Below are 27,051 nucleotides of genomic sequence, written 5' to 3'. Positions count from 1 at the left end.
AAGGATGATAATCACTTCCCTCAATCTACCAGCAATTCACCTGTTCATACAACCCAGGATGTTGTTGGTTTCCTTTGCTGTCAGGGCACATTGCTGGCTCATGATCATGACCTCTGAGCCTGACCATACAACCAGCTTTTTCTTCCACAGCTAGTTGTCTGTCTATCCATCCACTCACCCATCCATCCAACCCATAACAGCCTGACTTGGATACAAGGATATTGTCAGAGACAGCATGAAAAACCTTGCTAACGTCAAGGTGACATCTAGTACTTTGTCATTATGTACAAATGCAGACTTTTTTCTTTAGAAGACTATCAAGTTGGTGACTGACCAACTGACCTTGGTAAATCCATGCTGACTGTTTCCAGTCACCTTATTCTCCCTCATGTGCCCAGAATATGCTCCAAGAAGACTCAAACCCTGATTTTCAAAGGGATTGAAAGGAGGCTGACTGGCTTGTAATTCTCCTTATTATTCTTTTGGCCTTTTATGAAGGTAAGTACAACACTTGCTTCTCCTTGGTTCTCAGGGAAATCTCCCACTCTGTATTGTCTTTCAAAGACTTCAGGTTTCTTCCAGCACTCTCAGACACAGCCCATCTGGTCCCAGACTCCCTCTTTTCTCTTCGTCTTCAGAGCACAACAGTGAAACTGACTTCAACAATATAAAGCAGGGTAGTTCCTTACTCTTCCCATCTTTGTTCTGTGTGGTCACAGCTGTCATTGTATGACGGTATTTTGTAACTCTACTCAGAAAATGGAACAAACCCCCTAGTGAGATGTGACCAACCCTAGAGGATTATTCTGCTATAAGTCTTTAGATAAATAAAAAAAGAAAATCAGAGCCCTACCTGAAACAGCCCTGTTTCCTGAAGCCTATCCTATGGAGCATTATGGCTTTGTATAGAGAAAAACCACATGAAATGGTTAGTTAAGTTCTGCTTATCCCCTAATAACTGCTGAAACTGCACACACTTACCCCAGGCAGAGTATTTTGGAAATCAGCTTGCCATAAGATGAAGAGGTTACTGTGAACTGTAACACTGCTAAAGACAACAGTATTGTCTGGGCAAGGAGGAGGTTTCTGAAGTTTACTCTTCACTAGCTATTACTTGCATGGAGCAAAATGTGAAGCCCATGACTTCAAAATTAATAGTTCAATTTATTAAAAAAAAGAAACTTTTGGAATTTTCAGTTCAACTGTTGACTGTCAGGCTGTTTTCATTATGTCCATTATACACAGGTTTTTGCATTAATAAAATACTTTGGGGGTGAATTTTATTTATACATAGACACACATGTATATACCATGGAACCCATATTATGGACATGGTTATACTGATATAAAGCACAGGAAGACAGTTTATTCCCTTCTGTGGCTATTTATACCTTTAAATCAACTTCACATCAATAAAGTAGCTTTAACAACATCAGTCAGGTCAGTACTACTTACAGGTTTAGGCATGCCACAGGAAATATCCATACCACAGAGGTGGATTTTGAGACATGACAGGATAGTGATTTTGTACATTGACTCAGAAGAGGCACACCAGATAAGATTCAGCAAAGGTTAATCTTGTGAAAGAGCTAAACAAACAGGCAAGAGTGACTGACGAGTGGAAGAAAGCTGAGTCAGAAAGTAAAATGTAAAAATTATAAAAAGTAAGGATCACTCTTCTCCCTCTTAGAGTAGAGCAATTGGCTGTGGGAGATTTGACAGTAAAGAGCAAGAGGAAAACTCTAATGAAGATGAGATTATACTTATTTGTTCAGGTGCAGGCTAACATTACCATCACTTTGAAAGTGTTTTACTAGATTTTTATTTTTAAATAATTAATCAGACAACACTTAAAGCTGTTCTAACAAGTAACAAAATACAAAGCAGCAGGAGGACTTTTGGTTTTTTTAAACTCTTTCTCATATGCTGTTTAGCTTACTGTAAACTTTACTGCTGATAGTGTTAGGACAAGCTATGACTCACTGTCTGTCTAACCTAGACTCCTAAATATTAGGATTAATATAATCTCAGATTCCTATTCTGGACAACAAGCACTTTCAATCTCCTGCTGCTCTCTGCTAGTGCATCACTGCATATGGCAGTCATGCTGGGCCAAGAACAGCAAACTTTATATCTGTCTTTTTCCTAAAGAAAGCAACATAATCTGAAATTTCACCGGAATATCAGCCAACTTAGACAAATCTTTTCACTTATCCATCCAATGGATCTGTTCTTGAAAAAGGCGTGCATACATATGTATTCTTTTGTACATGTCACAGAGCCCAGTGAATAGTGTCCAACTTCCAGTCTGAACACACATTATCTGCATATTGTTCTATGCTTATCATGACTGTACCTTCCACAAACATTTCCCTAAACCACATGAGAAAATATCAATATGGTTTTAGAAAGGAAACACACAACCACTGAAGTCACTAGCCATAGTGACTACAAAGGCTAGTGAAGTCCCCGGTCACAAAGTGACTTCCATCAGAAGTCACTTCGGTTATTCAAGCATTAACATACTTGATGGTATGACGTCTGAAACAGCTTTCTGTACAGGAGTGCTTCCCCTAATGTCTCATTTACATACCTTAAGTGCAGCATCCACCAACTTCAGCTGTATCCAGGAAGATCAAACACTTGTGCAAATCTGGTTGTCAGATTCCTTATGTCAGGCACTCAGAAAATGACAAATGCACAAGCAGTGACTGCAGAAAATTCAGTTCAACTGGTAAACACACAAGAACTCTCTCAGAAGCAGGAAATAATTGTTTTCTTAGTCTTTTCAACCAAGACCACTGTTTTCTTGCCTGTATCCCAAAACTCACTCTTTCTGTCACACAGTCTATGGACTTTTTAGCACCTAGTGGGATCAAAACAATAGTCATTGAGCTCATTGGTTCCTTTTAATTCCTTCCTTATTCAACTTGGAGTAACAGCCAGTACAACAGACAAGGCCAGATCTGGCACAAAACCAATATTTTATCAGGCAGATAAATACTATATTGTAATCCTGTAATTTGGCATGAAAAGGCCAAAGAAAATTTTCACAGTTCATTTCCTTCTGGTATTTCGTTATTACTCAGCATTCAAGTTTCCAAACTACACATTTTTCACACTTCTAATTTTATGTCCAAATACAGTTTCCTGAGGGTATTGGGTTTTTTTCCTTTCCATTTTACAAAAACTGGTGGGGTGGGTAAATCAATATTCCATTATGTAGCACCCCACTCATGGGTCATCTTCAAAATTCTAAAGATCTAATAAAGTGCTCCCACACAGCAAGGACTTGTGTGGCATTTTTTAGCTTTGCCAGCAAACAATGAGAAAAGAACACTTTTCCAAAGAACTCAGCAAATACTCACAAGCAAGCTGATAAATGCCAAGACACTTGACTTAAAGTCTTACTTTGCTTTTCCTGCTTGAGCAACAGAACCATGGCATGAAAGGGGACCGTGCTCTTTTGAGCACAGATCCTTTTTCCTATCCCAGTGTGTTCCTGCTCCAGTCTTGCTTGCAGTCAACCCTCAAGCTCTTTGTTCCAGTTTCACCATTCTTCTCCAATTCTAGACACCTTCACCCATAAGCCCCTTATTGCATCCAGCCAGAGTTAACCAGAACTCTCTCCACCAACCTAAGTTTCTTTGGTGCCCCAGGAAAATATTCCTTAGGAAAAGCTTCATTTGAAATGTTATATAACAAAATAGGGTCTTATAGCACAAAGTGATTGGAAAACACTAATGTAATGCAGCCAACATTGTTATAATCCCACAGACACTAATCAGAAAAGATTTAGCACCAGAAGCCCTATTGCATATCCATTAGTGAGAAGGGTACATCAAACATTTCACAGAATTCAAAAGATGAAACAAATATTTAGACTCATGCACCACTGTGTGTCTAACTAAATATTCACCTCAAAGTAATCTGGACTGTCCATTCATGTGCCAGAACCATTTTAAAATGCTTTGTCACATCTTAGTTCTCTGAAACAGTAAATAAAGTGAAGGAAGAGACTACTAATTTGGGTTGGTACTAGTTTTAACTAAGAATAACAAAGAAAAGATCTCAGTGGAAGTTCCCACTGGTTCCAGTGGGCTTAATCTGCACATACCAACATGCAAACATGATCAGAAGAGTATGAAGCATAATGCAGATGTATGGGTCAAGGAGTGGTATTAGTAACATTTTTGCTGTTTTCCCTTTACCTTAGTTCTCCACTCCCCCAATCCCTCTGTTCACCTTCCTCATCCTTCCACTACCCCAATTAGAGATTTAAAGCAGTACCAATTTGTGTTCTTTGGTGCCCTCTTCGGACAGATTTCTGCAACAGAAAGTTGCCAGGAAGAAACGACAGACTTCTTCACAGAAGAGAGAGCACGGAGCAATCTAAACCAAATACACTTGGAAGTGGAACTTCTGAATTGCTGACGACTTCAATTCATTCACGGGCTACATGTCATGGGTCTCTGCAGCTACTGCTTTTGCAGCAGTTGCTTTCCTGTAAGATCTTTCAACTCTTCTTCAAGAAAGCAGCAACAAGTTTCTTGAAAAGGTTTTGGGTTGTGTTTTTTTTTTTTAATCTACAAATGCCAAGGTCAATAAGTGTTCAGTCTCATCTTTTCCTTAAGGTCAAAACACATATATAGCAACTGGTTGATCAGATACATATTTGATAGGAAAGGTTTTAATTAGAACTTACGTTACAAAGGATGCAATAAAAAAAAACCACTTCAGAAGGCCAGCAAAAGGAGGAAAGCAGATGTAAAATAGGATTTTTAGGTATTGAGACAGACTGTGACAGTAGGACTGTAGTTTTTAAGGTTGGGGTTTTTTTTCTCTCCCAAGATGCAAATTACAGTGTATCCAGCTTCCAAACACACAAGTTTGCCTCATCTTGACAGGATCTTCATCCATAGAACTTGGAGTACTTTTTAAATACAATATAAATACTCATCTACAAGGGAAGGAAAAAAACATACTATCTTCTGTGTACTAGCTTCTCAAGGGGACACTCTTCTTCCTAATTAAAGTAAGTTAAGCTATGGCAAGACACCTTTATTCTACCTTTTGGGTAGAATAAGAGTCCACATGGATGTTTAATGCTCAGTAATCCGCCATACCTTATTCCTCACCCACTTCACTAATTACAGAAGCACACATGTTTAGACACAGGCCCAGAATCATCTTCATTAGCTTTAAGTCAAGTGACTAACCATAATCTTATGAGCAGAAAACACAGCAGAGTACACTGGTAGAGTCCTGGCATCTTAATAAGCCCACGGAGGAGAGAGCACCACAAGCTCGAAGTGCCTGTGGCTCCTGTTTGAGCATCCAACCTGTGCTGGCTGACCTCCTGTGGACCACCCGCTCAGACACACAAACTGCTGACTGCAACTGCTGAGCGTGCAAAGAGGAAGGACCAACAGACATCAGGGAGCCCGTCAACAGAAAAATCTCCACCGATGAGAAAAAGAAGACCTTAGAAGGACTGGAGAATGAAAGACAAAAAACATGAATGAAAGTAGGAGCAGCTGTCATGAAAGTGATAGGCATGGTTTTGTTTGCTTTTGTCACTGATGGATGGATGTGGGGGAGAAAAGGGATAGTTGGGTTTTATGGAAAGGTTTGGGGGTTGCTTGGGAGGTGTATAGGCATTTGTGGTTGTGGGAATTCATTTGCAATTTTTAATTGACTTTTTCATAAATATGGCATGGTGAAATATTTTATTTTTAGACATCCTTAAATAAATCAACTTGCACAAATGAATCACAGTATTTTTCTAACAATTAATATCCAATCTATTTAAAAATCTATAACATATTGAAATGTGTCTGTATATGTTTAATACTACATACTATACATGTAATAGTTTTACAGTAAAACACATGAAATGCTCCATGAGCAGCGCTATTTAATATTCTCATTAGTAACACACATGATGTAGTAAACAGGGTTTAAACATCTATTCCAGATGGAAAGTGAAAGAATATTGAAAAACAGCATTAAAATTAAACCATGAGAACTGTTAAAAATCAATCCGGTAAGGAAAAATAACGTATTCTATAGGTAAGCAGAAACCATCTGTACAGAAACGAGAACCAGAAGAATTGCCTAGAATGCAGCTCTGCAGTGAAGGATCAGGAGATCACAGTGGATCACAAGTCAATCATGAGTTAGCAATGACATGCTCCTGCAAAATGACCATTACACTGAAGTGTCAAGTCTGGAATATGATCTGTAAGACCTTTGAAACAACCTTTCAGCTCTACTGGTCACAAGCAGAACTTCAGCTAAGGGATAAAACTTGGAAAAAAGAGAGAGATGTGACCAACTGCAGAGCATTCACAGAAAAGCAAGAATAATTATCAGATTCTATCATGCCTCCCCTGTAATAGGGGAACATATTCAAAAATATAAAAGGTATCCACAAATAGAAAAAAGTGAATTACTTATAGCTAGAACATGAAATAAAGGACTTACAACACCGATAAGAAATTTTAAGCTTCTACAAAGAAGAAGCTGTCTAACAGATAAGAAAGCATTGGAACTGACTACTGGAGGAGGCTGCAGAAATTTCAATGTCAGGCATTTTTAAAAACAAAAATCAGAATTGATTTAAGTACAATGGATTCTGTGGCAGATGAGACAATTCTAGAAAATGGAAGGGACTAAACAAGAACCAAAGAAAGATTCCAGTGACATGAAAAGGCTAAAATATGCCCAGGAGGTTGGGGGGAAAAAAAAGGAAGTCACCAGAAAGCCTAGGGGGGAAAAAAAAATATCAGGGACGACTGGCTCTTAGAACAGTTTCAACCTTAATTTTCTATCATTTCCACTATTAATTTTTAAATTCAACAAACAAATTAGAAGTCAATGAAGCCACAAACACTTGCACAAGATCTGAATTTAGTTCATCTTGCACATTGCTCCTTTTTACCAAAGGTTCTTTTGTGCAAACCGTGGTAGAACCAATCTATTCTGTGCATCTCTCAACTTCACATTTTACAAGTAGTTCTGTTGGACTTTATAAGGATAGGAAATAAAAGTGAGGAAAAATGAATGTAAAACCATAACTGTTTCCATACAGTAACTTACTCACTTGTTTCACATTTTCTGCCAAGAACACAACATAAACACTACAAAATCCCAGCTGTGTTATCACTAGGAAGAAGTCGACAATATACCTGAGGAAGAAAAAACAAACATACATTATACTTACCATCCAAACAATTAACCCATTTCTACCAAATATACAATTAGTGCTCCTTTTTACAGTGGTCAAAATGGTAGATTCAAATGCCACATTAATCTCATGAGCACTGCAATGCAGGTTCCTCTTATGGCAAAATACAGTGGCTTTGTATGTTTGTTTTTTATAGTAGGCATTGAGTAGGCATCAAAGTTTCTCAAAAAAAAAAAAACCAAACCAACAAAGGTGATCATATTTTAAAGTGGCATAAAATGAAATTCAAAGACTTAGCAATGTGGGACAAATATAAGCAACAGACACACACATTCAATGCAGATATAAATTCTGCTGGGGTCCGTTAGCCCCCAACAAAGTAGTTTTCCACCAGGACCAGAGATGAAATGTCTCATACAGTCTAAGTTATATAAGTTTCAGCAATTCAAAATAACAAACATTTTCACATCTTACTAAGTGGGTCTCTATCAATGTACCCAAATACACATTCAGACACTGTATCTCATTGAAAAAACACTCTAAACTATGGTTCAGATTGGTTTTGAGAAAATGTTATACACAATAGTGGACTGAATACATGCTGTAACGAAACTCTGCTAGAGTCAGGCATACAGCAGAGATCTGCCTCAGAGAATGGATTTGCTGCAGCACAGTGTCTCTGGAAATCAAACTGCCGTTTGTGGCTTGTAACTCTTTGGGGCATTACAGAATTGCCATTATATTTCACTACAAACCAATTTTCCTCTAATTGAGCTCTACTCCATTCCTATGCAGTTATCATAAAAGATCTTGAAAGACTAGCTGACCTTTTTCTTATTCAAAACAAATAGCCAAAACACAGGATGCAAGATGTTGCATCCTTGAAAACAGCAGAACCAAAAAAAATTCTTCCTCAAGTGAGGAAAAAAACACTTTAAATTAATGTTGAACAATATGTCTGAGTTTTTGAGTTTCGCTACTCTTTATTCATACCATAAACTCCATGAACAGCTATACAGCAACAAATGGCAAAGAAAAAATATTGGTCTTTTTTAAAAGAGGGATAAAGTATTTAAAAGAGACAACAAGCTATTTATTTTGCAATAATGACATGCAGATATTTAGTAAGTATTTCTCCATTATTTGTATGTTATATTTAAACAGGAATCAAAGAATTGCTTTGCTTCCTTTCAGAATAAATATATTGAAGTAATCAACATCTGCAGTGTCAACCTGCTTAAAGAGTGAACTCTGATGCAGAGAAAGTGTGTTTATGGTAAAAGAGAATGAAAATTTAAATTACTTCACTACATTAGACAATACAGAATGCATTTCTGGTTGTACCACATCTCTTCCTATATTACTACGCAGAGTTCTTTTCTTCACAGCTCTTGTAGACCTGAATATTGAAATGCCTAACAGAGAGAGACACTCCTCAATCCTCCCATGTCACCACTACTAGCTGGCTGCATGAAATAACAACACTGCATAAAAATATTTCAAACACGGAGAACACATTCTTAAAGCAGGTAACATCTTAGTAAAAAGGAAATCTCCTAACCAATCCAAGTGTAGCCATTAATTTTTAATAACAAATTTATTAAATTAAATTCTAATGCAAACTTACCGTCCCCAAGAAGCTCGTTTCTGAAGAGCAGTCAGGGGCCCCACTTCCATGGCATAACTAACTGTATCGCTATACCCCAGTGAGGATTTTTTCATCCTGAAATCAAAGAGTGAAGAAAGAACGGAGTTACTAGAAACCATGAGGGCCTAGATCCCTACCTTGAAAATGCTGGTGGCCTCCCAGGATTATAATAAGTAATAACCTGTGGCACCATTCTGCAGCTGCTGAATTTTAGAGGTATGGTTTGGGCTTCTTTCCCCCAGGAAGGGCTATTCAGCACTCTACAAGCATGTGAACCACAAAGCTGCTTCCCCCTAATTCAACAGTACTAAATCAGTTTCTTATAGAACAACTTTCTTGATAAATTAATCCAAAATTAGATTCTTAGAATATCAGCTTAAGAAATTAATCTCAAACCTAGAAGTCACAAAAAACAGGATTCGACAGATTTTCCTGGACAAGCAGTCAATCACAATTGTTTCAGTGATCTTAGTTTTATGTACATCTTCAAAGGCCATTCAAAATTACAGAGGAAAAAGTAAAGAATTCAGGAATGACAGGATCCCTTCACAGTACAATACCACATTAAACTGATAAGATAGTGTTTCCAGCTACAGGGACACAAACAGTTTTGTGTTTCTATTCAGTTCAAAAACTTCACTGCACTTCTTAAATAGGAGACCCTCCCACTGCTTCTCTTTAACATCTGACAGTAAGATAAAAATGTTTAATAAAAGTCACTATTATTCAAAATACTCTATCAGTCAAATTTGCTACTTCCCCCCCAGTACTGCACACCTCACTTGGAGGAGTATCTAGTGTTTATCTGCTCACTAGCATCATTTTAACACATTCCTTCAGCACTACAATTTCAAAGAATCAAGTTGTCACAATCCAAAGAAACAGAGCTCACATATAATCATGAAAGTCATCAACAGCAATTTTGAGTTTATCTTCTATTCCTATAAGGTACTTATAAACTGGCTATTTATAAATTGGACAGTTTTCAAAGCTATGAAGATTCAGAAGCTATGAAGATAAAGAAGGACTAATGGACTGAAGCTAAGCAATTAGAACTGCAAAGAAAAAGACCTGACTATTTGCCAGCAAAGAAGAGGATATTAGGCAACACAAGTTAAACTGACTTCATTTTGTGTATGAGCAGAGAACAAATATTTTTTCAATGTATTAAAGCAGTGTTGCACAAAGCATAGCTATCATTTATAGTTGCACAGTAAGAATGTGAGTGTTGTTTCTTTCAAGTACAGGATTCTGAACAGAAAAGAAGAAACTGCTACAGCAGCAGGACATTCTGTAGGCCAAAAATCAGGAATAGAAAAGAAGAAAGAAAAAAATATTCAAACTCAGCAACAGAGTAGTTCCACATTTACCTCTGACATAGACAGTGGCTGCAACGTACCAAGATGTGCATACAATGAACAGATATAACTCCTATGAACACAAGGCTGATTGGTCCAATCTGGTATGGAAAAAAAAAGGGAGGACAAAGGAGATAAACAGAATTTTCCATGAAAATATGTTGGGGGGGAATCTTTACATGCAAAAATTTCACATTGTAGCAAATAAATTAAGAATTAAAAATTTTATGCAACTGAATATTTTTTTCCCCCTCGCAGGGGGAGATTTGCTGCTGATGCTTTATGGCATTACTTACTTCTAGTTCACTACCTGACAGAAGGCTACTCAGGGGAGATCAAGCCATAAATACCAAATGGGTGTGAACAACTTCGCTCTTCTAACAGCTTCATTAAGACATTTGCCAAAAAAATCTGTCAAGGGAGCAGCCTGCATATATGCACAATTCAAAACAGTAGTTTGAACCGCTTTAAAGTGGCACTCACAATAAAAGTTTCTTCCCCTTACATTAGTAGACTTGATGATGTACAGTATAAAAAAAAAGACAAGAACACAACCACAACCCTGATAACTTCTACTATTAGAAATTATAGATAGTTTCCAAATTAAATAATTTGTTTTGGAGTAGAAGTTTGACCAAAAGTTTTCACAGAAGGTACTTGCTTTTCACATGTAACTTCCATTCTTAAACCAAATGTCCTGTAACAAAGAATTACAGGATTATTTAGCATAAGGTGAAAATTTCACTTGATTAAATTTGCCCTGCCTTAGGAAATGTATTGGTTGTTACCTAGTATAAACAAGCTGTGCTATAACCTGTTTCTGCAGAAACAGAAGATTGATTTAACAAGCTGATGCTGCATCCTAGGACATACAGTCTGGCTCTAGAGAAGTCTGGACAAAGATAAGACAACCCTATAATAACAAATCCCATGAGACGTCATAGGAGTCTGAGTGAATCCAAATCTTTCTTTTTTCTGATAAAGTTTTTGTTTTCGCCAGAAAAACACTTTGGCTGAGCAAAAATACAACACGTGCTATAAAGCCTTCACTGTGAAGTAGTAACTTTAAAAAAAAAAAACAAAAAACAACTCAATCTTCAGTACCAACTTCACCAGACTAAAGAGGAAAAATAGAACACAACTCTGTTGAAGTGACAAACAAAAAGTATCGAGATTTTAGTTTTTCAGACTTAGACACATATCTGTAGATCTTTCTAGATAATTTTTCTCATCTATGAAAAATAATTGAATTCTTACCACAATACCAGCATTTTTTATTGCAAGTGGAAGACCAAGAAGTCCAGTTCCAATGTTTCCCTTGAGGAGGTGCGTAAGTGTTTGTATAAACCTGAGGATAAAAAAATAAAAAGTCACATTAGAAGTACACTGAGACTGGGGAGGGGGGGGGGGGGGGGGCAAAAAAAAAAAAAGGGCAAAATCAAAACCACACCCTCTGTCATTTAGTAATAAAGGGATAAATTGTGAGCTTCAACTACTTTAAGTGGTCCAGCTACTTTAAAGAATGTCCAGCACATTCAAATAATGTTCTTACTCATCTTTACATGTGAGCTCCCTCAAATACAACATACAAGTCTGATCTTCAATTCCTTCCTCCAGCTTGTGAAAGGTTATTTTCTGTGCAATTTTACTGTCCTTTTGCCTCAGAGTCAAAATTACCAAGTTTCGTCCATTCTATTTTAGAATCAATAACATTCAAAACAATTACCTGCTGCAAATCACAAGTCTGACAGCCAAAGATTTATCAAAAGAAAAAAAAAACACTTTACAAGTTCTTCTAATTAAACTTGAACAAACAGATTATTTCCAAAGTTTTCTGAAGTTTCTTTATGAAAAAATAAAATCAATCAAAACCTTCTTTAAACAGTGCTTGGATTTTGAGTGACCCAATCTCTTTACAAATGGGCACCTTGGAATATTTTACAGTGAGTACATTGTTAGCTTCCAAAAAACAGAGAACCTACTCAAAATGGGCTGCTTTTTGGCAGAACTATGCAAGTCCTGATGTATAACCACTAAACTGTACCATAGGTGCAAGAAAAACCCTTAAGAGTTCAGTAAACTACTCATGAGAAACAAGTCAGAAGCAACAAATTTTAACAAGCTCATACTTAAGAGTAATACATACGTAATGCCTTCTTCATTATCAAGCTGGTAGTGCTTCTCAACTGGCAGGAAATTATTTTCATGCTCTTCATCTGAGATGGCATCTGAATTTTGTTCATCAATTAAAGGCTTCATTACTTCCATGTCTGTACAACAGAGTTAACACTACATTAGCATTAGAAACTAACTTAGAGTTTAGAAGTGAAACATGACTAAAACTTCCCATGCTATGAGGTTTACCTGTGTTCCTAACTACAAAGCTGATTTAGGCAGATAGATACATACAGCACAAGTTTGCACAGGAAATTATCTCTGGCACATCATCTCATTATCATTATTAATAATTATCATTATGGCCACAGACTACAATTTTTCGTTAAAAAACCCAACCTTTTATCATCAAAATGTCAATGGTTTAGATCATTTTGAAAGCTAATAAACATAAAGCAAAACAGAAAAATCATCTATTGTTACAAAAGGATGAGATTCATCTTACCCCCCATTAGCTACTGCAAAACTAAGCATTTAGTCTACTCTTATCAGTGGTGAGCAAGGGCACTCCCCAGAGTCATCCTATCCTAAAATGGATAGGTAAGACAGGTACTGCAGAAGACGTCTCCAGTCAATGTCAAGAGAACCAAGATAAAGGAATTAGGCTGCATGCTTTGAAAGCTGCAATTTCACAAACCTTTTAAAGTAGCATAAACTGCCACTGCAGTCAACAAATGCCATTCCACCATCCAGCTAAACAACAGCACCAAACAAGAGCAAGCAGCCAGCAGTGAACAAAATTGCCTTTCAGGCAAAACTTACAGCTTACGGCAGTTTAATGTTGATTAAATTATAAACATTTTTAAATTACTACAGTTAAGCAAAACAAACCCTGCCAAGAGCAAAAAGCTTATTTACCTTACACTTGTCTACCACAGTATCCATTCATAAAATATGTTGAATAAGTCTCAACTTCCATCATTTTCACAAAAAAAAAAATCCCTGTGATTTTAACATCATCTATTTAAAACAAAAATACTGTATATTTCTCAACGTGCAAGAGCACATCTTACTGAACTATCACATTATTTTTCTAAGTGTGCAAAAGCGCATCTTACTGAATTATCACATTATTTACGGAACGTAGAAAGCATGAAGAATATCACAAAAGACATTAGCTACATTAAAACATACTTCACTTTTCAGCAAGCAAAGAAATTTCATAAACTGAGTGAACACTAAATACCTTAACCATATACTAACTTATTTATTTTGTGAGAAAAATATAGATATTAACTAAACACCTCTGAAATCTTTAACACTGGTGAGACTGTAGATACATTTAAATGAAGGCATGGACAACTGACATCTTTATAGTACATAGCGGTATATGAACATGCCAAATACAAGTTTTATTTTGAGGAGTTATGGTCAGTCTGATAAAAATTACTGCTTAATTTGAAAACAAGAGACATGCACAGAAACAGACAGGAAATACAGAACATACTGAAAATTAGCCATTGTATTGGGTTTGCATGGCAAGGTTTTGGTAACAGCAGGGGCTACAGGGGTGGCTTCTGTGAGAAGCTGCTGGAACCTTCCCCTATGTCCAATAAAGCCAATACCAGCCAGCTTTAAGATAGACCGACCGCCAGCCAAGGCTGAGCCCATCAGCGATAGTGGTAGTGCCTCTGTGATAATATATTTAAAAAGGAAAAAAAGTTGGGGGAGACAGGGAAATGGCAGCCAGAGCAACAGTGAGAACATGTGAGAGGAACAACCCTGCAGCCCCCCAGGTCAGTGCAGAAGGAGGGGAGGAGATGCTCCAGGCGCCGGAGCAGAGATTCCCCTGCAGCCCGTGGGGAAGACCATGGTGAGGCAGGCTGTCCCCCTGCAGCCCAGGGAGGTCCACGGGGGAGCAGATCTCCACCTGCAGCCCGGGGAGAGAGGACCCCACGCCGGAGCAGGGGGATGCCCAAAGGAGGCTGGGACCCCGTGGGAAGCCCATGCTGGAGCAGGCTTCTGGCAGGACCTGTGGCCCCGTGGAGAGAGAGAGGAGCCCACACTGGAGCAGGTTTTCTGGCAGGACTTGTGACCCCGCGGGGGACCCACGCTGGAGCAGTCTGTGCCTGAAGGACTGCAGCCCGGGGAAGGGACCCACGCTGGAGCAGCTCATGAAGAACTGCAGCCCCTGGGAAGGACTCACCTTGGAGAAGTTCGTGGAGAACTGTCTCCTGTGGGAGGGACCCCAGGCTGGAGCAAGGGAAGACTGTAAGAAGGAAGGAGCAGCAGAGATGTGTGATGAACTGACCCCAACCCCATTCCCCATCCTCCCTCGCCACTCAGTGGGAGGAAGTAGAGAAAAACGGGATTGAAGTTGAGCCCAAGAAGAAGGGAGAGGTGGGGGTAAGGTGCTTTTAAGATTGGGGTTTATTTCTAATTACCCTACTCTGATTTAATTGGCAATAAATTAAATTGATTTCCTCAAGTCAAGTCTGTTTTGCCCATGACGGTAATTGCTGAGTGATCTCCCTGTCCTTATCCTGACCCACAAGCCTTTTGTTATATTTTTTTCTCTCCCCCGACCAGTTGAGGAGGGGAGCAATCGAGTGGCTTTGGTGGGCACCTGGCGTCCAGCCATGGTCAACCCACCACAGCCATTCAACAAATTATGAAGGTTTCCATGAAACCTTAAAGATGTTTAACCCATCAGCAGGGCACTGAAGCCAATCCTAAGCAAGAGGCAATTACAAAGGAAAACCGTAGAAGTGTAATATATGCTATAAAGCAGAACGCAACTTATCCAGGTAGTTAAAATTAAATGCATACAGCTCAAACTCTCCTGAAAACAGCAAAGTGTCATCTGAATTTGGTGTCAATAAAGTTTAAAGTCAGTAATGAAAGCACTTGACAGAAGCAAAGATGCCCATTGGAGAGCAAAATCAGAGGTCAGAGACTCAACCAGAAAGTACACTGTAACGCAAATTTATACTCAAGTGATACTCTAATTATACAAGTCAAGACAGACTTAATCATCTTTCACTACATAGCATGTAGTCTATGAATTGATCAAAAGAAGGGTCAGCAAAGAAGTTTCTTCCCTCTACTCCCACAGCATTGTGTTGACTAGTTCTTGAGAATGCCATGACCATCCTCTCTCAGCTCTGAGTCACTGCTGGGCTCATTCCACACTCAACAAGACTTGCATACTCTAGTTCTGGAGTAAAAGCCTGTCCCCTCAGGGGTCAGAGGAGGTAAAGTGCCAATGCTGGAAGTTTCACCCAGTGGGCAAGTGATTAGGCTCATTTTCATTTTTAAAATATTGAGTCTAAACTAACAATCTGAAGTGTTTTCACTAGGAACAAGCCAAACTACAAGTGCGCATGCAAAGTCTGTGATCACATGAGATTCAACAACATATAAAAGAAATCATCGTTAAATTACTTTTCCAGTTTTGACTCCATCACATTTTGTAGGATGCTATTTGTAATGCTAAAGGATGACAACACACAGCAAGTAAGGTTCCTATTTAGCAGTGTGAGGGGATCAGCATGACTCTTAGGACCAACAGCACCAGTGAGTATCAACTGCTCAGTGAAGGGAGAAAAGTGAATTTCTCTTCTTCCATTCCAGCCTGATACTGAAATGTTGGATATATACATACATCCACACTGTTTACCATGCAACCAGATCACGCTCAGAAGACTGAATTTTATAGACATGCCATTTTACTTTTCTCCTAACTTCCTGACCCTTTTTCTGATCACAGAGGTAGTCCTTTAAGAATGGATTTAGACATACTCAAGCATTCCTCTCATTTTTTAAGTAATAAGAATTTTTCTAAGACAGGCTATTTTTTTCCCTCAAAAACTCATCTGCCCATGCCTAAAGCCACCTAGTCATCTAAGGGTTATTGTTATCACTATCCCAGCTCTGATAATTACTCACTTATTGTCATGTCTAGAACTGCTAAACAACTCACTGCTCTGCATAAATGCAAATTAAGAAAACAGCCCCTGCCCTAAAGAGTTTACAGTCTAATCATGCTCAGTTCACCTACTGGGTTATTTTTTGAAGTTGGTTTTTTTTAAACCATTTGTCATTTTTAACTTTTCCTGTGAAGTAGTTTTGCAGCTCACTGAAGGACTGCTTCAGAGTACGCTGTCCTTAAACAAGATTGCCTTTGAGGGTTTTTTATGGTTTATTCTGTCATCTATGTAAATACCAGTCCTGATTATTTCAGTAGATTTCACAAATGCATTGTACCAAATAAGCCCAAAGCAAAATAGGTATTTGCAATAACTGGTAAATTTAATTCACACTAGAACATATTAAAACAAACAAAACTTTAAAGCACTACAGAACAAGATTTCAGTATTAAAATCTTTAACAGCAAGAAATTTTAAAGATATTTAGAGAACTTTCAAAGAAGTTCAAGTACCAGTCTATTTTTCCTAGTTATTGGTATTCCATCAGACACTGTCAGTTACCTACTTCTTTGCCACCGAAGAACGGCACAATCAGACTGGCAAAATGCACTTAATTTTTCTGAGTTTGACTCTGGCAGGAAAATAACATAGCAGCTATTTAGAAACTAATGCATAGCATCTATGTAAATTCTAGGTTACATCATCAAAAACAAAAAGGTTTCTCCCCTGTGTGCACTAGAGAGATACACAATTCAGTTCTTATTTACCACTCTACCATTAGTAAATAAATAGAACAAAAATGTTTACTATACTTTTGCTACACTCTTGACCAAGATGACCTGAACATGCATACATTCACCATCACAGAGCATACTTTAATCTGGAACTTGCCTTCCTTGATTTCAGGATCTTCAATTTCATCATCCACTGTCACTGCAGCCAAGGCTGCCATCCATCTTCTTCCATATTCATGAGTAGCAGAACCAGCAACACGTTTTCCCTAGCTGGGGTCACTTGCATGAAAGAAACCATCCTACAAGCTCTCCAGAAAAATCCTCAATTCCTTGGGCCCTGCCACATTGCCTCCCTAGGAGGTATTAGGTGGTAAAATTCCCCCATGAGAACCAGGACGTGTGAACAGAACCAGGACGTGTGAACAGAACCAGGACGTGTGAACAGAACCAGGACGTGTGAACAGAACCAGGACGTGTGAACAGAACCAGGACGTGTGAACAGAACCAGGACGTGTGAACAGAAGGCTTCTTCCAGTTGTTTAAAGAAGGCTTCATCCACCTCTTCCTCCTGACTTGGTGGTCTGTAGCAAAGACTCGCCTTTCCATTCTTGCTGGTTGGCCTTACTTCTGATCTTGAGCCATAAGCTCATTTGTCCCACAACAGCAGTTGACCGATTATGACAAAAAGCAAAGCATTTTTGGATGTAAGAATTAATGGAACAGAAGTAAATATATGCAGGTCAGACAATACACACTGTCCTGATTTATTTAAATTCGCTGTATTTGTCATAGAAGACCAAGAACAGGGTGACAGATAACACATGAAATGGAGGAGATGCTGTATTTCCAGACTGAATCATTATCCATAGAGGAGCCAGCCTCTTCGCCTATGAGACTGAATGCCTGACCATTACCCCTTTTCTTCATCTTTTCCTTGTTTGACAACCTGATCTTTGTTCAGGAGCGAGATGACAGCAGTAATGAAAACAACATAAGCATTCTCAACGAGGCAGGAAGAAAGCTCACACTAAAAGATTTACACCAGCTATCCACTCCAAAAAGCCAGCCTCTCCCCTAGTTGATGAGCCTGTTCCCACCTCTCCATCCTTCACACCATATATACTTTCCTTGTATATTTAAATTCTTATGTCCCTTCATGCATGACCACTTCCAATACATTAATTCTTGTGCAGAAAAAATCCTTTGCTATCTGAAATATCAGTAACCGCTGTGCTTTTCAGGGATGCCTCCTGGAGAAACAGCAGGACACTTGGATAGAAGACTACTACTCTGCCTGCTACTGGTAATGGTAAACTTGAGTTTTAAGGAGATGTCTACATGATGCAGTTTTTAAGAAGTATCTTTTCCATAGAATTTTCACCAATTTACTCCTTGAGATCGCAACCAATCATGTGACCCACTATACTGACCCAAAAGAAAGATAACCTACTTCCCCACCAAAAGAGGTTATATGCAAAGTTTTTAGTCCATACATATAGTCAACATAAACCTTTAAAGGTTTCTGACCTTTAAAGATCATCTTGTTCCACTCCCCCCTGCCATAGACAGGGACAGCTTCCACTTGATCAGGTTGCTCAAAGCCCCATCCAACTTGGACTTGAACACTTCCAGGGATGGGGCAGCAACAACTTCTCTGCGCAACCTGTGCCAGTGTCTCACCACCCTCAGCCTAAAAAATCTCCTCATGACCAATCTAAATCTACTGTCTTTCAGTTTAAAACCCTTGCCCCTTCTCCTGTCACTACAGGCCCTGGTTATAAAGCCTCTCTCTCCATCTTTCTTATAAGCCCCCTTTAGGTACTGGAAGGCTGCTCTAAGGTCTCCCCGGAGCCTTCTCTTCTGAACAACCCCAGCTCTCTCAGCCTGCCTTCACAGGAGAGGTGCTCCAGCCCTCTGACTATTTTCAGGGCCCTCCTCTGGACCCGTTCTAACAGGTCCATGTCCTTCTTGTGCTGGGGGCCCCAGAGCTGGGTGCAATACTCCAGGAGGGTTCTCATGAACGCTGAGCAGGGGAAGACCACATATGGTGGCAATTTTATACCATTTCCTAAGCTAAAAGCAGTATCATAATAGTCCTTTTTTAAAATTTGCATGGGAAGAGATTTTCCAATCATATACTGCTAGAACACAGTGAGTAGAAGTTCCCCTCCACAAGCAAAAACTATCGCTATGCATGAGTTGCATACACTAACCTTTACTGGCCTTGAATTTTTGCAATGAAATACTTCGCCCTCATGCTATTTCTTGAGCTTTCACTTAAATGATTTCCCATATAAATGACCTTCAAGCACACACAACTTCTACAACATGTTATTCTTTTTCATCTCTTCATTCTCTGCTGGATCCACTAAATTATCTCCATATCAAAATAACACATAAATACTTTGGGTTTGATTGTTTTCACCTTCATGCATTTGCCTCCATGACATTACATTTCTTCTCAACCTCATAGCTATTCATTTTTTCTGCATACAGTACAGAAGTCTACAAAATCTTCTTTGCAACTTCTCCTTATGCCTCTTGGTATATGCTGTTCTGTACTTGAACCTTTCTCCAGGCATTCTGCCATCTCAAGATTCATTGACAAGATTCAGGGAGACCCATAAAAACTGACAATAATCACAATGAAGTTCTCTGAACTACAGCACAGCACACAGCCTCACAATTGAGAAAACAACTGTAAGCGTGTGGTCTTCCCGTATTTTCTTATTACAACTTTAGACTGCTTCAAGCACAGTTGTGCTCCTTCTTCACTGCAAGATCTTCCACACTACGCAATCATCTTAGCCCAAAAGGAAGGCAACAGTGAATTTAATATAGCACCCACTTTATAACTTAAACCATTTTGGTAAAGTACCTGACCATCCTTTCAGGGAAAAAATGGTGTCTAAATACATTTATCATGGTGGTTTGAATATTTATTTACAAGTCCTGGGGAAGTATAAGCTACATATTTTTTAGTATCTGTTTTCCCACGCCATTCTGCTATTTTATTAGTGTCACTTACGCAACAGAACATCCCAATTTCATACTCAATTGCTTTCCCAGCTGAAAGCCATGAGCTATCACTGATAACAACAGAAAAGCAATGCATCATAAAGAATATTTACTTTGAAAACCACATTAAAGTTTTATTTACGAAGTGGCTCAACGTACAAGGCAACACATTTCATACAAAACTTGAGTCCCAATAGCACGGAACCTCCTATTTGAAAGGAGCAGCTGCTATTCTGTTGTCAGTACATGCAAGAACCGAAAGTTTTCTGCACACACACCACTTTATGCTACATATTAACAGTTACCTACATTCTGCTTTCAGTACATGTCATGCTAACCTGCCCATCATCATTGGTCTACATGTTGAAATGAAGACTTGAATGTCAATAGAAGTTAATAGGATGGCAGGATCTTAGGCGTTTCTTTAAAAGTACTTCTTTCAAACACAGCTAAGCAGCGTGCCAGACTTCTCAAGCCAGCCAACATTCATGTGCCAAGCCACTAGGTGTCAAAACAATGTTTTTACAGGGAATTTCCTTATGTGAAGGATGTAGCATCAGCTGTTCCAGAGAGAAGGGAAGATTTCACCTTACTTAAACATTGAGAATTGGTCTATCTGACCACAGCAAAAGGTGATTTTCCCCAAATGTCCCACTAAAAAACTTTTTAAAGCTGCAGTCAATTAAAACATCTATATGTGTTTCTTTTTACAGATAAAATCTTTGCCAACATTCATTGAACAGTATTTGCATCATGTAACTGATTTTATTTGCTATTGGTTTACTACACTGCTGTACTTTTAATACTTCTAAAATGCTGATCAAATTGATAATCCTTAAAAGAAAAAAAGTTCATCTAATGCATCTCAAAAATACAACCAGGCCTTCCAAAGCTCCAAGACCATTGCCATCAGCTTTTCTCCAAGGTGGTAGCAAATTGGCGACAGTGGTAGTGCCTCTGGGAGAACAGAGTTAAGAAGGGGAAAAGTTGCTGCCAGAGAGAGTGAGAAGATGTGAGAGCACCAGCCCTGCAGCCCCCCAGATCAGTGCAGAAGGAGGGGAGGAGATGCTCCAGGCGCTGGAGCAGAGATTCCCCTGCAGCCCATGAGGAAGACCCTGGTGAGGCAGGCTGTCCCCCTGCAGCCCAGAGAGGTCCATGGGGGAGCAGATCTCCACCTGCAGCCCGGGGAGGACCCCACACCGGAGCAGGGGGAGGCCCGAAGGAGGGTGTGACCATGTGGGAAGCCCACGCTGGAGCAGGCTCCTGGCAGGACCTGTGGCCCCATGGAGAGAAGAGCCCACACTGGAGCAGGTTTGCTGGCAGGACTTGTGACCCTGTGGGGGTCCCACGCTGGAGCAGTCTGTGCTTGAAGGACTGCAGCCCGGGAAAGGGACCCACGCTGGAGCAGTTCATGGAGGACTGTCTCCCATGGGAGGGACCCCACACTGGAGCAGGGGACAAGAGAGGAGTCCTGCCCCTGAGGAGGAAGGAGCAGCAGAGACAAGGTGGGATGAACTCACCCCAACCCCCATTCCCCATCCCCCTATGCTGCTCAGTGGGAGGAGGTAGAGAAAACCAGGATTGAAGTTGAGCCTGGGAAGAAGGAAGGGTTGAGGGGAAGTTGTTTTAAGATTTGGGTTTATTTCTAATTACCCTATTCTGATTTGATTGGCAATAAATTAAATTGATTTCCTCAAGTCGAGTCTGTTTTGCCCATGATAGTAATTGCTGAGTGATCATTCCCTACCCTTATCTCGACCCATGAGCCTTTTGTTATATTTTCTCTCCCCTGTCCAATTGAGGAAGTGATCAAGCGGCTTTGGTGGGCACCTGGTGTCCAGCCAGGGTCAACCCACCACACAAGGCAACATAAAGTGCATTTCAACTTCTCCCAGAATTACCACTGCAACGTTAAACTGATTCCTTAACCCACTGGAGAGATAAATCACCAATTCATTACAGCTACACATCACACTGTAATCATGCATAAATGTCAACACTATATCCTCAAAGACCTCTGAAGAATTCCAATCACTACTCAACCACTAGTTACGCAGTGAGATTAAAGCTATATTGTTTAAATTGTTATAACCAGTATTTCCACCTTTGTATCTTCAAGTGTATTTTTCTACCTCCTAGAATTTGCCAGCATCTTGCCAACATTTAGGGACATACTGCCAAAGAAACCTTTGAACTGTTACTAAATGTACTTAATTCTACAGCTTTTATAGCACACTGAAGTAATCCTTTGGTTCAAAAGCTCTGCAAAGAAATTAATTTTCACTGAGAACTTGAGTTAATTTTTCTATACTGCTCAAGCAATTAACACTTCCAAAATTAACTGAACCCCTTAGCACCACAAGGGACAAAACTAATCTCCATCATTTTCATTTTGTGGGTGAAACAGAGACAAAAGGATGAAGCAGACTGCCAGGCCTGCACAGCAAGTTAAAGGCAAAGGACGTATTAAAAACAAAGCCAAATACAATCTCCCATTGTTCCTTCATAGAAGGTCACCTCCAAGAAAAACTCCTATCTAAAACCACTTTTCCAAAACCAATTTAGCAATATGATCTGGTTTTTTTCCTTGAGGGTTTTGAAGTCAGTGTCATCATGTAGAAAAAAACTGGATTTGACATACAAGCATTAAAAGATTTGGGAGATAGGATATAGCTTATCATTGTTTACATCAGCTATTTTTACTCATTTGTGGGAGAAGGAACACACAGGTCTTGCTGGAGCACTACTTCACATGTACATTAAATGCTTGGCAAAAAGCAGTAGGCAAAGGGGGTCTTGTAGGTACTTCACTGTTCAGTCGGCTTCTACACAAGAACATGCTAACGTGGCCAGAAACATAGCGCAAGATTCACAGTCCTGTGAAATGCATTTATTAAATAGAGGGTGACCCAGTGCCTCTGTAATAGGGATAAAGATTCAATTTAATAAGAAGCTGTTTTGACTGCTGTATAAGAGAGAAAATCAGAACCACATAATCTTTACACTAGCCTAAAATGTGGTTTTATGCTAATATTTTCTCACAAGCTATAGAATGTCATATTCATGATCCAGAGGGCGTGCCCAGAGCTTCTGTCACCTAACCAAGCCAGTGGCTGCTCTTATGGGACAAGATCAGTGATCAAGTCTCTGAATAGCAGAGCTTTTCAATTCAGCATTCTGAATCAGTGCTCTAAAGAAAAAAATAGTTACAAAGAAAACACTGCCACTATTTTCAGAATCTGCAACTGGCTCAGTAAGCAGCCTGCTGTATAACGCTCAGTTACTCCCTCAACCATAGAAAGAAATACCTGTTTCTCCACTCTCCAAACGTCAGCCTATAAATAACCTTCCCAGCATTTCTCCAGAAGGCATCGAACTGTAAAGTACAGTGTTGTCCACCAAACACACATAAATCTGGCAAGATCTGCCACATTACTCAGTCATGTGCTTCCACAACCGCTGAAGAAATTACAGATCAATAAAAAGTGACTATGAATGGTAGTGCTAGGGGCATGCTTGTCAAGACTGAAAAACTTTCATAGTTTCTAGTTCAAGGGGGAGCTAACAGATAATCCCATTCAACCATACACCAGCCAGCTCTCTTTATTTTCCACTACAACTCCTACTGAATACAAGAGAGCTAAGAACAAAGAAACAAAAAATCTCCCCTAAATGTATTTTCCAGAATGAAAATTAAAAAGGAAAAATAATCTGATTTTAAAATTGCTATTAAATGCTAATAATTATATTTTCCATAATAGTAAAAGTTAGCATTAGCTTTTGTTGTTTGTTTTTCCAAGAACTTTAAAGCTCTACTTTGTGCAATTATTTGAATCACTCCTTATTTTTCTTTGGAAAACATATCTTTGTGTCATTTATTTCTCTTCATTACAGACTGTAACTTTAATAAAGTAGATTTATTCTGCTTTATGCAGAATTTATTAATCTTGAGAACAGTTATTTCTGAACAAATGCTGAAAGTCAATAATGCCACTCAGTAAGCAGGAAGAACAGTTTGCTTTTGCATCATAACCATCAAATCCATAAGGCTAATAAAACAAGACACCTGAATTATTAAACCAAAGCCTACACAGGTCTCCATGGTTTAGAAGAACCTTCAGCGGAGTGCTTTTACTGCAACCCACAACGTATCATTTCTTTGGGAAGATGTTAGTCTTAAATAATCCACTGTCCTGTCTAGACCAAGCTACACATTTCTACATGATTAACACACTTTCAAGTGATGACACGTTGATAACATTTAAATTTTATTAAGTACTGAACAGGACCAAACCATGCAAAAAACTTCTGAAATCTTACCAGGTGTTGATCTGCATTTTTAAACAGTTAATCCCATAAAAAATTTGGGGTTTAAGGTTTCTAACAGAGAAACTGTCAGAGCTGTGAATCTTAGCAAAAAAAAAAAAAAAAAAAGCTAAAATTTCTTTCTGCCACCTTTGCTCCAGAGGTGGCAATCTCTCATTGCAAGGTGGATCAGCCTCTGGGACAACAAAATCTGAAGCGTGTCTCCTGCTGCCCACCATTACCACCAGACAGGACGAATTCTTGACACTACAGTGGGACACAGCTTTGAGATAAGACTTTCGGTCTGCCCAGCCCAGCCCAAAATCAGCTATACTTTAAACCTGCTACGAGTTATCTCTTGCCCATCTAGGGAGAGACAAATTAAGCGGTGAACACATCTGTGCCCTCCAACACTCAGACTTAAAGGACCGAAGAGCAATCTGCAATAAATACAGCTAATATATCAAAACACACACCCCCCAAATAAAACCAAACCCCCAACCCCCCCGCCTTTCATCACAGATGACAGCATCACCTAGCGATGCAAAGAGAAAGTATTTCCTAAACTCCTGCGCAAGACCGCGACTTCCCAACGAAATCCAGAGCCGGCCAGGTGCGCTGCCCAACGCCTTCAGGGAACCGCCCGCGCCTCCCTCAGCGCCGGCCTTCCGCCAGGCGGGCCCGCCGCCTGCCCCTCCGCCCGCCGACCCGCTGTGGAGAGACCCCGGCCGGCTCTCCCTCTCCCAGGAGGCCGCGGCGGTGGGAGAGGCTCCGCTTCCCTCAACCCCGCCCGACCCCGGGCCGGCTCCGGGGCGCTCAGCCCTCGCCTCCCGCCTCCCCGGCCCCGGCCCGCTGGGGAGGCCCAGACCACCACCACCGCCGCCGCCGCCCGCTGCAGAGGAGCTGCAGGACCGGGCCCACCCCTCCCCCAGGTGGGATGGTTCATCCCGCCCGCCTCGATGCGCCGAACGCTGCAGCGCATCCCCCCATGGGCCGAACCATTCCGCCTAGAGGGGAGGGGGGGTGGAACTCGACCGGCCGCTCTTCGCGCTCACGCCCCCTCCTCTCCGCCCCGCGGCGAGCCGCCATCCCGCCGCCCCTCGGCTGCCGCCGCCGCCGGCCCGCACGGCGCTCCTCACCCAGCTCCTCCCCGCCGGCGCCGTCCATCTCCCCACCGGCGAGCTCTCCGCTCGCCCTTCCGCCAATGTGGAGCCGGCCGGCGCGGCGCTGCGCATGCGCCCCGCCCCACGGGTCGCGCCCCGCGGGAGCGAACCATAGATAGGGGCCGGAAAGACAAGACCTGCGTGGGGCAGGGCGGGCGTTGGTCCTCCAGGAGGGGTGTGGCGGCCCGCCATGCTCCTTGACGCCTCCTGATTTATGTCCTGCGCTTTCCTCTATCCCCTCACACAGGAGCTACCCTGCTGCCGGGTGCTCTGTTAAGCATCTGCCCTTTGAAATGCGTGAGCCTCTTCGTGTGGGTGAGCAGGGCCTGCTTCTGCCTCACAGTGGGTCTCCGTTGCAGGAGCTTCCCCCTTGATGCCCTCGGACCTCGCTCTCCACAGAGCTTTGCTCTGCCCCGGCCGTGCTGCAGTGGCCGTGCACGGCTTCCCTGCGACGGGACACGGGAGCTCCGGCCTCCCCTCAGGATCAACCCTCAGCAAGAGGGGCCGGGGCCGAGACGAAGCGCGCAGCTATTTGCTCGCCACGTGCAACAGCTCGTACAATTACAAAAGGCTGGGTAATTGTGTTTGCCTTCCAGCGCTAGCAAATTAACTTGTACCCTTTTTTTGCCTTAAGAGCCTTTCAGGAGCAGCCGCGCTTAGGTCAGCACAGGCTGCCTCACGGGAATTGGCATTGCTTTGTGGGTCTGCTGCAGCCCCAAGTCTGATGGCCCCATAAAGCCCTGCCGACATCTGCAAGGCTGGGGAGCCTGGCTTCGGAAAGGGCGCTGCAAGCATAGAGCCATAATTAATAACCAAAGACTGAAAACAAGGGTGGGAGTCAAGAGTCAGCAGTGCTTGACATCTCAGCTTGTCAGTGATTTGCAGTTTGGCCTCCTGAAAGCCGGTCACCTTCAACAAGTTCAAATTATTTTCCCTATGTGAAACAAGGAATGATTCAAAAAGGACATTTGTGAGAATCATAGTTAATGATGGATCAACCACTGGAACAAGAAAAGAGTTAGTGATGTGAAGACTTATCTGTAACTAATTGTTTCATATCGAGTTACTTCCTGAAACTGATGTTCCACTTTTTGTGGATTCCACAGGAACAGTGCATCTTCTCTGTGCACTCTTGTAGATAAGAATATGATTTCTAACAGCTTCACCCATAAGCAAAATAAACGTCAGGGAAATGCAGGTAATGAAACAATGCAAAGGAGCATGGATTTGGAAATCTGCTGCTTATAAGTAATTGGTTTTATTCATATTAAAAGAAAGCAGTATTACCTGTAATTCCTTGTATTTTTTTTTAATGTTTGGAAATCAAGTGTATCAAGGTGCTAAAATAGATTTCAACTACACCCTGTAATCAAAGCTATAATCACTGCTCCAGGTCACTCTGAAGTGATATTCAGTATCCTTACTCTTTATACCTTTCCTCTGAAATTAAGCATTTTAGACTTGTACGATAAGAGCTTCTATAATTCCATGAACTTTTATTTTCATGGTTTTAAGTCCCTAATATAGGGCTGGTTAGGGGCAGGCGGGGCAGAAAGGAAGAATGAAAGAAAGACATAATGCTCCAAAGGATT

At 40.7% G+C, this 27,051-nt stretch overlaps 1 protein-coding gene across 1 annotated transcript in view; it reads right to left on the bottom strand.

Annotated features, from left to right (window-relative positions):
* SLC36A4 (solute carrier family 36 member 4) overlaps nt 1-25,498 on the bottom strand; it is a 119,760-nt gene extending 94,262 nt beyond the window's left edge. Inside the window, exons 1-6 of the mRNA XM_075050108.1 lie at nt 25,436-25,498; nt 12,342-12,465; nt 11,453-11,543; nt 10,208-10,296; nt 8,817-8,912; nt 7,106-7,190 (exon numbers count right to left, since the gene is read on the bottom strand). Coding sequence (XP_074906209.1) covers nt 7,106-7,190; nt 8,817-8,912; nt 10,208-10,296; nt 11,453-11,543; nt 12,342-12,465; nt 25,436-25,463 — 513 coding nt within the window. The 5' untranslated portion in view covers nt 25,464-25,498. The remainder of the gene's footprint in view (nt 1-7,105; nt 7,191-8,816; nt 8,913-10,207; nt 10,297-11,452; nt 11,544-12,341; nt 12,466-25,435) is intronic.
* Nucleotides 25,499-27,051: the final 1,553 nt, after the last annotated feature.

The sequence above is a fragment of the Buteo buteo genome, chromosome 18, assembly GCF_964188355.1.
Source record: "Buteo buteo chromosome 18, bButBut1.hap1.1, whole genome shotgun sequence".
NCBI lineage: Eukaryota > Metazoa > Chordata > Aves > Accipitriformes > Accipitridae > Buteo > Buteo buteo.
This window is presented reverse-complemented; position numbering and strand designations above follow the sequence as displayed.